This window comes from Sarcophilus harrisii, chromosome 1, assembly GCF_902635505.1.
Source record: "Sarcophilus harrisii chromosome 1, mSarHar1.11, whole genome shotgun sequence".
Lineage (NCBI taxonomy): Eukaryota > Metazoa > Chordata > Mammalia > Dasyuromorphia > Dasyuridae > Sarcophilus > Sarcophilus harrisii.
The window spans coordinates 498,091,602-498,104,367 of record NC_045426.1 but is presented as its reverse complement, the minus strand read 5'-3'; the positions used below and the strand labels follow the sequence as shown (position 1 = coordinate 498,104,367).

Sequence of the window (12,766 nt, the reverse complement as noted above, 5' to 3'; positions counted from 1 at the left end):
CGGGCCCTGTAAAGCACTTAGAAATTGGTCAGATACCAAAGATGCTAAGGTATAGATCTTGTACCATTGCCAGTGGTCTTGACTTGTTTTGTCACCATACTTCAATGATTTTAGAAGTCATTAAATTATAAATTAAATCTAATTCATGTACAAGTCATCACCCTATAATATTATTGGGTGTCAATAATATTTGTCAAAAATAAGGGACAAATAACTATTCAGGCTACTATGCTGTTGTTATTATTGGTCCTTCATTCTTGAAAAGGACCATGGCATCAGGCCATGACATGTAAGTGAACTGGATTTAAGTAAAAGAGGGCTGTACAAGGTCACCTGCCTCACTTAAATCTAATTCATGCCCAAGTTAAGACATCACTCCGTAATGTCATTGGTTCTCATCAAAAATGAGGGACAAATAACAATTATTTGGGATACTATGCTAGGGTTCTGGAGAAGATACAAAGTTTAGATAATACTACATCCCTGTCCTCAAAGATCACATTCAGTCATTTTGTAATGGAGGAGAAACTGAGGCAGGAGAGAGATTAGAGAGTTTTTAATATTTTATTAATTGGAGAGCATAATTGACTGGACTGGACTCTCGTCTCAAAGTATCCAGCAATGAATGGGAGAATCCCAAATTCTTATAAATCTTTTCAAACAAAGAAGGGGACAGAAGCAGGAAACTTCACAGACCCATTTGGTTCTGTCAGGATGGGGGAAGAGACTATAAATTCTTACTAAAAGTCAGAGTCAGGATGTCTGAATAAACAGAAATAAAGATGGCAATGAGGTATCTGGGATAATCTTATCTTTTGGAATATTTTAGAGGGGTAGTGTCATAAATTCTTGAGGACAGAAGGAGTTAGGAGTCAGGAAGTCTGATCTCCCCCTTATCTTGAGTCTTACATTGACAATTTATAACCTTAGAGCAAATTGTCCTCAGTCTTAATGGACCAGAGGGGGGTTTTACAACTAAGGGGATTGAAGCAGAACAGTTAAGGAAACTGAGATTGAACAATTCAGGGAAACTCAGTCAGGACAATAAGGGAAACTAGTGCAGGGAAACTGAGGTAGAACAATTAAAGAGAACTGTGGCACAACAATTTTAATCATGTCTGACTTTTAGAGGCCACCCCATTTGGGGTTTTCTTGGCAAAGATACTGAGTTCATTTTAATTGTTTCGCTAATTGGATCAGTGCTGTTTTATTTGTACATTGGTAATTTTTTATGTATTTTAAAGTCGTCTACATGGTCTAGTCCAACAAACATTTAATTAAGCTTTTTATGAGCAAGTTATTCTACTAGGTTCTGGCAAGATTGGCAAAAGTGCTGTACTGTGAAGCAGTCATGAGTCATAGAAATTAGAATTAGAAAAAACCTTAGAGATGTTTTAATTCAACACTTTCATTTTAAAGATGAGGAAAGTAAACTTTAAAGAAATAAAGTGATTTATCTAGTCACACAGCTATTTAAGAACTCTTTTCATGACCACTGTATCACACTGCTTTTCAGTTTAGAGCAACCTGGAAGAATAACTGAAACATTTGTGAAAAATCAACTGGCAAATGACCCATAGGATAAAGTGACAATATTACCATTTTCCATTTGGCAAAATATTTCTTTTGTACCAGAAATCAATTAAAGGAAGTGATAGCTACTGCAGGAAAAGGAAGTTGAAAAAATGAGGAACAAGCTTATCAATTAGAGTTCGAATCAAACAAGATTATAGCACTATAAAGCCAGTCACACCTCTCCATTCACACCCTACTGCTAATGTACTGAAATAAAGAGGGGGAAAACACCTCTTCTGGTTTTTTTGTGCCCCATTATTTTACAGTATTTTCCTATGCAAATTATAAAGAGCAGAAACTTGAACACTTGTAGTTTGGCAACAAATGTTTATTAAATACTTATGGAACCAGTAGGTGGTACAATAGCTAAAACACTAGTCCTGAAGTCAGGAGAACCTGAATTCAAATCTGACTTCATACACTTGACACTTACCAGTTGTGTGATCCTAAGTGAGTCACTTAACCCCAAATGCCTCACAAAAAACCAAACGAAATCAAAATATTTATTACAGGTTGTCTCAAATTCTTAGTGACATAGTCAGCTTCTAGAACTAAGACTTTGGGAATACTCTATGTCCAAGGCACTCTGCTAAACACCAAGAATATAAAGAAAGGCATTCATATAACCAGTATGTAAACTGATGGAACTCTTCTAAAAAGGCTAAGAACATATTCAGTATCAATATCAATTAATAGGTACTGAATTTGATATGTTCCAAAGTCTGACCTGGGCAACTAGGTGACACAGTGGATAAAGTACCTAAGTTCCCTGCAGTCAGGAAAAACTCAGTTCAAATCTAGCCTCAAATACTTCCTAGCTATGTGACTCTGGGCAAGTCATTTCACCCTATTTGCCTCAGTTTCCCCATCTGTAAAATGAGCTGGAAAAGGAAATGGCAACTCACTCTAGTATCTTTGCCAAGAAAACCCCAAATGGGGTCATACACAGTCAGACACTGAAATAACTAAATAACAACCAACAATTGGGAATAATTTCAGAAAAAGGAAGGTCCCTTTCTAGTTCCAGCAGTGTGGGAGGATGGGGAAAACCTCTTGCACAAAGTAGGTTTTGAACTGAGCCTTGAATAAGGACATTCTGGACACAAAAAGCCCACGAAGTGTGATGTTCAAGGAACAGCAAGGTCACTGGACAGTGTCTGTAGTCTATGGAATGGTATAAGTGAAAGCAGATCTGATGTAGAAACTAGTCAGGTTAGAAACGACTTTAAAAGACAAACAGAGGACTTTCTATTTAATCTTGAAGGCAATAGGAAATCACTGGGGTTTATTGAGTAGGGAGATGACATGGTGAGACTTGTCAAATCACTTCATTGAAAATCAAAAGGCTATTCCAAGTGCTCTGATACTGCCATGCAAATCTCACTTAGTTTATTTCTGAGAAGTTGTAGTTTTACATTTCAGAGTATCCTTCACTGGAGAAAACAGTCCTTGGGTACATTTTCTTTGCATATGAAAGAAGGCTCAGAGCAAAGTTTATTTTAAAAAATTGTTTTTGAAGGGCATCACATTGTTAATGAAATTTCATTATACCTCTTTGGAGTCAGATGACAAGTATCAATTCTCTGATGAGCTAGGAAGTTGTTGTGAAAACCCAGCAATCTCCAAAGGAAGACCCCCTAGCTGACCAGTTGGGGGCCAGTGTTGGGAGTAAAAATATCATTTCACTCAAGTAGTATTTATTAAGTCAGGCATTATACCAAGCAGATTGAACAAGCCCACCCACTGTCTTCCAGAATTGAATCCTGGTTCCTGACCTACCACCCTGTCCTACCCCTACCCTACTCACTTTTTTTTTCTTTTTAGAAAATTTTAGGAATTCATTTTCAATAATTTATCATAAACTTAAAAGGGAATCCTGAAATTAAAGCTAGACACCAAAAGTGCTTTTGGTATATATGCGAAGCTAAAACATACTATATTAGTAATGTGTCTAAACCTAACCATAAACATAAAAAAAAAGTTTTTTTCACTTAAATAATGCTATTATTTTTTTGTTTTGTTTTGAACTTGTGATTTCATTGGTGAATGGGAGCTCCTGGTGAGGAAGCTCTATCCATCAATGCAAATTTCACACTCCTCTGCAAGTGATAAGATGTAAAGAGTTGCTTGATACACTGTCTAGGGTCACAGTCAGTTTGTGTCAGAGGCAGAAATTAAATCCACATATTCCTGACATTAAGACCAGCTCTCTATTATACCATGCTGCCTCTCTTCTTTTGGTGTTTAATTTTTAACATAATTATAATAGAAAAATAAAAGCCCTAAAATCTTAGTTATTCTTCTTTTTGAACAAAATATTCCTTTTCTTGTGGAAATTTTTATATATCAGAATCTTTTAGGTAAAAGGCAGATTTAAGAAGGGAAAAAGGGTTTAAGCATAAAAATGTACAGAGCATATCCAGAACAAAGAAAAATGGGCAAATGTTAGTCACTGGTTTATTTCGTTATTCTCAAACTAACTCATCCTTTAGTTTACCTCTGTTCTTTAAGCTCTACATGATCTTAACTGTAAAAATGATTTAAATATGTTAAAATAATTAAGAGAAACAAAATCACATTTTAAAAGGAACACTCAAATCACCCATCATGCTTTGTCACAGAAACTGTCTCAGTGAACCAAAACACTGCCAATGTCACGACTGCTTCAAGTTGAATGAAAATTGATTCCTGTAGCTAGCTAGCAATAGTGACTCTAACAGGTGTGCCTGCTTGTTTTATTTAAATTTAAATCCTTCAGATTGTGGGAAGACCAGAGGGAAAGTATTAGTAATTTTTTTCTATTTAAACATAGTCTTTACTGCAGACCCTAACTTTAAAAATATGAAAATATAATTAGATTTCATGTAAAGTAGCTGAAGAAGCCCAACTTGTCAGGTAAAATGTTAATTTGACTGACAGAATGCTGATAAAATTCTCATCCATTTGCCCTGTTTAAAACACCAAAACCAAAAAAATACCTGCCATAGTTGTTCAGCATAAAATTTCTAGATTTATCAAAAAGATTAACAATTTCTTGCCCACATGTTGCTTCTTCCTCAAAAGAAAAGGACACACATGTAAGAATCAATGTTTCTCAGCCTTTACTTGAAACGTCTCATAAACATTTTTCTCCTTCATCTTCTCAAAAGAGCTAAAAATTGGAGTATTTATTTGTCTGGTCAATGGCCTGAATAAGCCTTTCTTCAGCTTTTGTTACACATTTTCTCAGGCAGGACTCCCCACTTATAACAGCAAGCAACAAAGCTCCTAGAATTGGGGTAATTGTATTAGGGAAGGCCTTGAAAGCAATTTGTTCTCAAGCTCTGTGACTTTGATCTTCTGTTTCACCAACTTTTCTCTTCATGCTTTGAATGACTTTCTCCTTAACATTTTAAGCTTTGCATCATTCTAGATTTTTGCCTTAGTTTTGGCACATTTCACATATCTTTGGACATTGACTGATTGTTCTTTCTTGGTGTTAATCTTGATCTACACATTCAGTAGGTCTTCAGTGATGCTCTCTGATGGCTACCTGACTCAACACTTTTTGTCCCACTCAAGTTATTTAAATACTATTTAGATTGGTTAATGACTGTAATAGGAGATCTTCTTTTCACTTTGTAGAAAAGGAAAAGATATTAAAAGACTCCTCCTTGGTCACCAAGGTCATTAGTTACTGGGCCAGGCCTAGAACCCAGATCTCTTGACTCAATCTAGCTTTTGATACCCCCAATCAATTTATCATCCAAGACACTTTCCTGAGAGGCAGTGTAACATGATGCTGGCTAATGGCTTTAATAAGAAAGAACATTTAGTAAATTGATTAATTGTGCTTTTAGTTATACCTTTATGTTTCCTTCATTAAGCCTTTCTACTTTCATCATGGGCAAGAAGACATGATTATAACTAAAATCAAATAATCTTGGAATCTTGGAATTGGATATAATCTAATTAAACCCTCTGTTTGAAGTTCAATATACACCATCCCCAAATGCAAGTTTAGGATCTGGAGAGATTGAATCAATAAGGCAGCTAATTAAAAACCCCAAACAAACAGTGTTATACAAAATATACTCAGCAAGAATATACATTGACAGCTGCAGCTCTCCAGGTTTCCTCCCAAAAGAACATACCACGCCCAATTTTTAACTGCTTGCATAGGAATAATAATACTGTGAGGTCCAAAGAGCTATATTTCCTTTTCAATAGCAGTTTATATAGGATTTATCAAAAAGCATGCTTTAATGCATTTAGTATATCCTCATTCTAGGCCTTTCTGCTTAAGAGATGCAGAAGTACCTTTTTTCTCCTTAATCTCCTTAAGTGATTTGTCCAGGGTTACAAGGCTGATAAGTGTCTGAGGCTGAATTTGAATTCAGGTCCTCCTATTCTCAAGGCTGATGTGCTATCCAGTGTACTATCTAGATTCTCATACATATGTACTTTAAATCATTAATGCCATGCAGCTTAGTCAACCCTTTTAAGTTCTAAAGCCCAGGCAAAATAAATATAGAAGATACCTTCTCATTTCACAGATAAAAAATCTGAGTCAAAAGAGGGGGAGGTAATTTAACCCAAACTGTTTAATTCAGCATCACTGGGATTAGAATTCAAGTGTTTTAATCTCCCACATTTCTCTGAATTTGTGGCAAATAATTATACAAGGTGTATTGATCAGAGTGATCGACTTGATTTCCATAATGAATTTAAGATCATAAAGTGACCCTTTGCCACAGGATGGCATCCAGTGCTTAGCACAGTGCCTGACGCATAGTAGGTATTTAATATTGATTGGCACCTCCTTATGGAATGTGAATAGAATGGCCATATGGGGTTTGGCCATAGAGATTAGGGCTACTACTTATATTAAAGGCAGCTAGATGGCACAGTGGATAGGGCACCAGGCCTAGAATCAGGGAAATCTGAGTTCAAATCCTGACTTCAGAAACTAGCTGTATGACTGGATAAGTCACCTAACTCTTGTTTGCCTCATCTATAAAATGAATTGGAGAAGGAATGGCAAACCACTCCATTATCTTTGCTAAGAAAACCCCCAAATGGGGTTTACTAGGAGTTGGAAAAGATTGAAAAACAATTGAACAATAGCACTTATGTTAAACTGACAGAATCAATAATCCCTCCTTATGGTCTGTGACTTCAGGGTGCCATTGGTGAGTCTTAGAGGCAGCTCCAACAGCCACAGCAGCAGAAGCAGCTTCAGGAGCTCTCAAGCCAGAGATAGTATGGGGACTGGAAAACTGGTCAAAAAGAGAACACAGGATGTCCTTTGCTGATACTGAGTGTGTTGGAGTTCAAGGGGGACCCCAAAAATGTTGGAGTTCCAGACTAGTATTGAGAGGTGTCTCAAAAGAATTTTCAGGCTCAGACCCATCTTCAAGTCAAGGGGTAAAGTTTATTATAATTGTGGCGCCAATTAAAGCGGGCTACATTCCAACAGAAGTAAGCAAAGAGCTAAGAGCAAGAAGGTAAATTTATAGGGAAAAGTAGGAGAAATCAGGTGCTTCATGTCACTTATAGCTCATTTTATAATTTAGAATGGAGTTGAGGAGTGGTCTGGTTCTGACTTTATGGGTAGGTATAGTACCCATGGTTCTCTAAGCAGAGCTGGGGAGGGGAGGAGAAGAGGAACCTTCTGTAGGTATGTTTTTAGGCCTGAAAGTGGCAGCCAACCAATTTTGTTCTGAGCCTGCATTAACTTTAAATACCTCATTATTGCTCAGTAGTCTCAGGAACCCTGTTATCACTAACCAATAGGTTGTTTTCTGACAGCCAGCAGTATTTTGGGGCTCAGCATTCTGGTCACAGAGAGTAAACTGGGGCAGGATAACTTAAGGGAAGAAATACATTATTCCTAACTACATCACTCCCAAGGCTAGGTAGCCTTCAGGATTATTCCTAAGGGCTACACCACATCATAAGTATCTAAGCCATAAGATGACCTGTGACTCTGAAAGGGATGTGAATGATCCTGAAGAAAAGAGAGTTTTTACAAGATGTTGGCCCAATAACAACTCCAATTTTAATTACTAAAGATGGAACTAGGAACTAAAGGGTTATTTGCTTATTACCCTTTTTTTTTATATCCCCATTCCTTAGCATAGTGCCTGGCACATAGTAAGCTCTTAATAAATGCTAATTGACTGACAGACTTGCTGCTTATGGCTTCCAATAGGTATTTCAGTGTGTTTGTATTTTCTATGGGATAAAAGAAAATTTATCCTGTATTCAATGGCTTTATTATGCCTTGAATACTTATATGAGAGTTAAGAACCCTTTATGCTCATATTTAGGGATATCAGTATACAAGGTTTTTCATAAGTATATGAGAAAATTTTCCTGGAGCAGCTCTGTGTCATAGGATCATATGATTTAAACTTGGAGGAGAATCCAGAAATCCTCAACTCTAGGTCCTGGATTCTCCTCCAGGTTTAAATCATATGATCTTACGACACTGGTCAGGGTATGACTATATAGAATGTAGATCTTTATCATCATGAAACTTGCCAATTAATCAAGAAGATGACAGAGAATAGAACTAAATGTACGTGTCTCTAAATAGCATATTCCAAATGAGTGGTAGAGACAGTAAGTGCTTCAAGAGATTCAAGAAATGAAAGATAGCTTTTATCTGGGAAGTCTAAGAAAGGATACTTAGAATAGGTATGTTTGAACTGGGCCTCAAAAGGTCAGGAGAACTTAGACAAAAGGAGAATTAAGGGCAAACCCTAAAAAAGATTTGACACTAGAAAGGAAGTGAAAGTTAACTTCCACAATGGCTCCAATAATCAGGTTAGTAGAAGGAAAGTAAATATCAGGATTTACTTTTTTTTTTTTTTCTGAACTACACATTCCATACTCCTCACTTCTTATTTTAAGTCAGAAGGAAGAATCATTAAGCTGCCTCCACCTACAGATCCTAGGCTTAATCGGGTTTAATTGACATTTGCCCTCCCGGGAAGTCTATAAAGACTCATTGGATAAGGATAAGCAATGATGCCTCAGTTATCAAGGTGTTCTTTTGGACTTATTACATATTCAGGACTGAGTTAGGTTCTATGCAAAACACAAAGAAGTCAAGATTTTGATCACTGCCCAATAGACACTTACAATTCAGTTGATGTTTACATTTATATTCTAATTACATCTACAATAAGTTGCTACATCATTTTGGTTGAAGAAAGGAAGAAGGAAAAGCAGAGAATAGTAACTATAAAGCTCCTAAGCTTTTATTTAGCACTGTGCTCCTAAATAATGCCAATTATAGGGACTGGAATAGACCTGGTAGATCCCATGTAAATAGAAAGTCTGGCAAAATGGGCTGTTATGAAGAATTTACTATGGACTACACAATTTTTTCAGCCCTTAGGAAATTATGTTAGGTTTAGACAGTACAGTGCAGTAGGGAAAACCATTAGATTTTGAGTCAAATGATCTGGGGTTTGAATGTCAAGTGTTTCACTTACTAGCTTTGTGGCTTTAGGCAAGCAATTTAAGCTCTCTTGGACTCTCAATTTCCAGATCTATGAAATAGAAGTAAGACTTATTGAATTATCTCAACAATGTTGTGAGGGAAATACTTGATAAATGAGTTATTATTAAGGCACTGTACAATGCTTCCTTTGACCCTTATAATCCTGTATTCTCTGGTTTAAAATAATTTACAGTGGAGGAGGATCGTGTTAATTGAAGATTGAAGCAATAAGCCAGAGTTCTCAAAGCATTTACAAAACATCCCAATATCAAAATCAACATTTCTTCTTTAGACTCCAGGTCACTGTCAAAATAGGTATGACAAGAAGGTGAAGAAAGTTGATGTTTGCCCCTAAAAATAGAAAGATTGAGTCATATGGTAGAAAGGAATTTGACCAAGCCCTAGAAGACATGAATTGTAAACTTAGCTCCATCACTCAATAGGATATTTATGGGCTAATAATCCCTTAGTCTCTCTCAGCCTCAGTTTCCTCACCTGTAAAGTGAAAGGAAATAACAGATGCCTTGTCTACATAGGCAGTTCCTGTGAAGATCAGCTGAAACAATGGTGTGAAAGTAATTTTAAGTGTAAATTTTTCTATATTATTATAAGTATAGAGTATCATTGAAAATAAATTGGTCCAAGCAATTCTAAATATCATAGTACCATGTCATAGATCTATCATTAGAAAGAATCTTAAAAGTCATCTAGTCCAGTAGTTCTCAGATGTTTGTTCTCATAATCTTTATGCTAATTAAAATTATTGGAGATCTGACTAAAGAGTTTTTGTTTATGTGGATTATATTCATAGATATTTACCATATTACAAATAGAAACTTATTTTGAATTTCTAGATCTTCTGAAATGGTGTCAGAGACCCCAGAATTCTCTGGATTGCATTTTGAGAACCACTGACCTAGTTTAATTCCTTTATTTTTAAAATTTTTATTTAATTTTATTTTTCCGTTAATAGGCTTTTTCTTTTTTTCCTATATCATACACCTATTGGTAAAAAGATAATCTCTTAACAAATATGCATAGTCAAACAGAACAAATTTCTTTGTTGTCCGTGTCCAAAAATAAGTTTGTTTTCTGTATCATAAACCCATTACCTCTAGGTAGTATATTTCATCATTGATCTTCTGGAATCATAATTGGTCTTTGTATTAATTAGCATTCTTAAGTCTTTCAAAATTTTTTATCTTTATGATTTTCTTATTATATAAATTATTCTGATTCTGCTTGCTTCACATAAAATCTGTTTATACACACTTTCCTAGGTTTCTCTTAACCTATCCCTTTCATCAGTCTTATTTTACAATAATTTTCCATTACATTCATATATAATTTGTTCAGCCACTTCTCAGTTGGAGAGCCCCTACCACTTTCTTAGTTTCCAGTTCTTTCTTATTATAAAAAAAACTACTATAATTTTTTTTTGTCTTTCTTGTCTTTCTCTGATCTCTTTGGGATATACTTTGGGTGGGATATATTTGGTATAGATCTCTTTGGGTGTTATTGCTAGATCAAGTGATAATGCACAATTTAATACTTTTTTGGATATCATTTCAAATTACTTTCCAGAATATGGCTGCACTAATTCACAGCTCTATCAAAAGTGCATTGATGTGCCTATTTTCCCACAGACCCTCCAATACCTGTCATTTCTCCTCCCTTTTTTGGTCATTTTTGCCATGTTGCTGGGCAGGGAAGACCTTTATCTTACAGAAGAGGAAACTGAGGTCCAGAAAAATTAAATAATTCCTTCAAAATCAACTTGTTCATGTTCAAGGTCACAAAGTTGGTCAAAGTGGAATGGCTAGGAATCAAACCCAAGTTCTTTTCCTCCAAAACCAGTGCCTATTCCATTGTACCAGAATGTCTCACCAAGGTATAGTTTTGGAACAAGGGGCTGCCATACTGTTTAAAAACAGGAGCACTTGCATTCTGTCATACAGGTGGGATAAGTTCTTCTATTGTTACCTCCACTAGGAGAGCTGGAAAATGGTTTTGCTTCTGGAAATATACACACACACACACACACACACACACACACCGCACACACATACCCTAACCATTCTTTCCTCTATTTTCCTAAGCTTCCGCAGGTTCACTCGGTCTAACAGCGTGACAGCAGCAGTGCAGGCTGACCTGGACTTCCACGAGAACTTGGAAAACTCTCTGGAATCTATAGAGGACAATACCTGCCCAGGACCAATGTCCAGGCAGTTTTCCCGGGATGCCAGCACCTCCACAGTGAGCATTCAGGGATCAGGAAACCACTACCATGCCTGTGCCGCAGATGAGGACTTCGACACAGATTTTGATCCTTCCATTTTGCCTCCGCCTGATCCTTGGATTGACTCTATCACTGAAGATCCCCTGGAGGCTGTTCAGAGGTCAGTGTGTCACCGAGATGGTCACTGGTTTCTGAAGCTTCTTCAGGCTGAGAGAGACCGGATGGAAGGTTGGTGCCAGCAGATGGAGAGAGAAGAACGAGAAAATAACTTGCCTGAAGACAGTAAGTAGTGATCAAAATAATATTTTAAAAATAAGAATCATTTTATTTTTGTATTTTTCTGCTTCTAATCTAAGCATTTCTTTTTTAATAAGATGTTTATTTTTCAAAATACATGCAAAGATCGTTTTCAACATTTACCTTTGCAAAACTTTGCGTTCCAGATTTTTCTCCTTCCTTCCCCTAGAAAGCAAGTAGTTCAATATAGGTTAAACATGCAATTTTTTCTAGACATATTTCCACATTTATCATGGTGATCAAAATAATATTGATGAGCATTTGCTCATCAAATATTGCTCATCATTTGCTTAATAAAGGTATTTGGGTTTTTTTTTTTTAATCTCCTTATTCTTTTGACTGGCAGATAACCTGCAAATTCTTTTCAGTTTTACACCTCCAAATGATAGCAAGTAGAAAAGCTAGGCAAATTCAGCTGAGAACTCAGTATAAACTGGTGTACACATAGAAAATGTTACTGGGCAGATGTAACACTTTTTTCCGATCAAAATTTGTGACAGTTACTGATCTAGTGCCTGAAACTTATAATGAAGGAAGTCTGATGTTTCAGCAGTAGGTCCTTTTAACTGCAGGTGTTTCTATAGACTAATGCTCCATACAAACAACTCCACCAAATTTATTTTTTTTTTTTTGGCTATCAGGTGTACCTGATCTTGCCTTTTCAACTAGTGGAAACTCCTTGAGCAAGTCACTCAATAAATATTTAGTAAGCGCCTACTATGTGCTAGGAACAGTGCTGGGCACTAGGAATATAAATACAATGAATAAAACAATCCCTATTCACAAGGAGCATACATTCTAAGTGAGAAGTTAGTAAGGATATGCATACATATGTGTATATATGTATATGTATACATATATATGTGCATATATATATATAGAGAGAGAGAGAGAGAAAGAGAGAGAGAGAGAGTCACCAAATAAATATACAGAGAGTAAAGACAAATAAATATAATGTAATTAAATGTTTGGTTTGTACTTCTCCCTTGTGATCTCTTTGGGGAAAAGCCAACCAGCCAAAATTAGCAAAATAACTATGTGATCATTTTGATTTTGTTTTCTAAAAACTAAATATATATACATATATGTGTGTATATAAGATATATATATATTTGTATATGTATGTATAAAATAAAGATCCCCCTCTCCCTCCCCTTACTGCC

At 36.0% G+C, this 12,766-nt stretch overlaps 1 protein-coding gene across 7 annotated transcripts in view; it reads left to right on the top strand.

The window, feature by feature from the left end:
• DLGAP1 (DLG associated protein 1) overlaps positions 1-12,766 on the top strand; it is a 1,087,876-nt gene that overhangs the window by 1,028,481 nt on the left and 46,629 nt on the right. For all 7 annotated transcript variants that reach the window (XM_031953084.1, XM_031952966.1, XM_031953020.1 and 4 more), the window contains one exon: positions 11,167-11,588. In XM_031953084.1, coding sequence (XP_031808944.1) covers positions 11,167-11,588 — 422 coding nt within the window. The remainder of the gene's footprint in view (positions 1-11,166; positions 11,589-12,766) is intronic.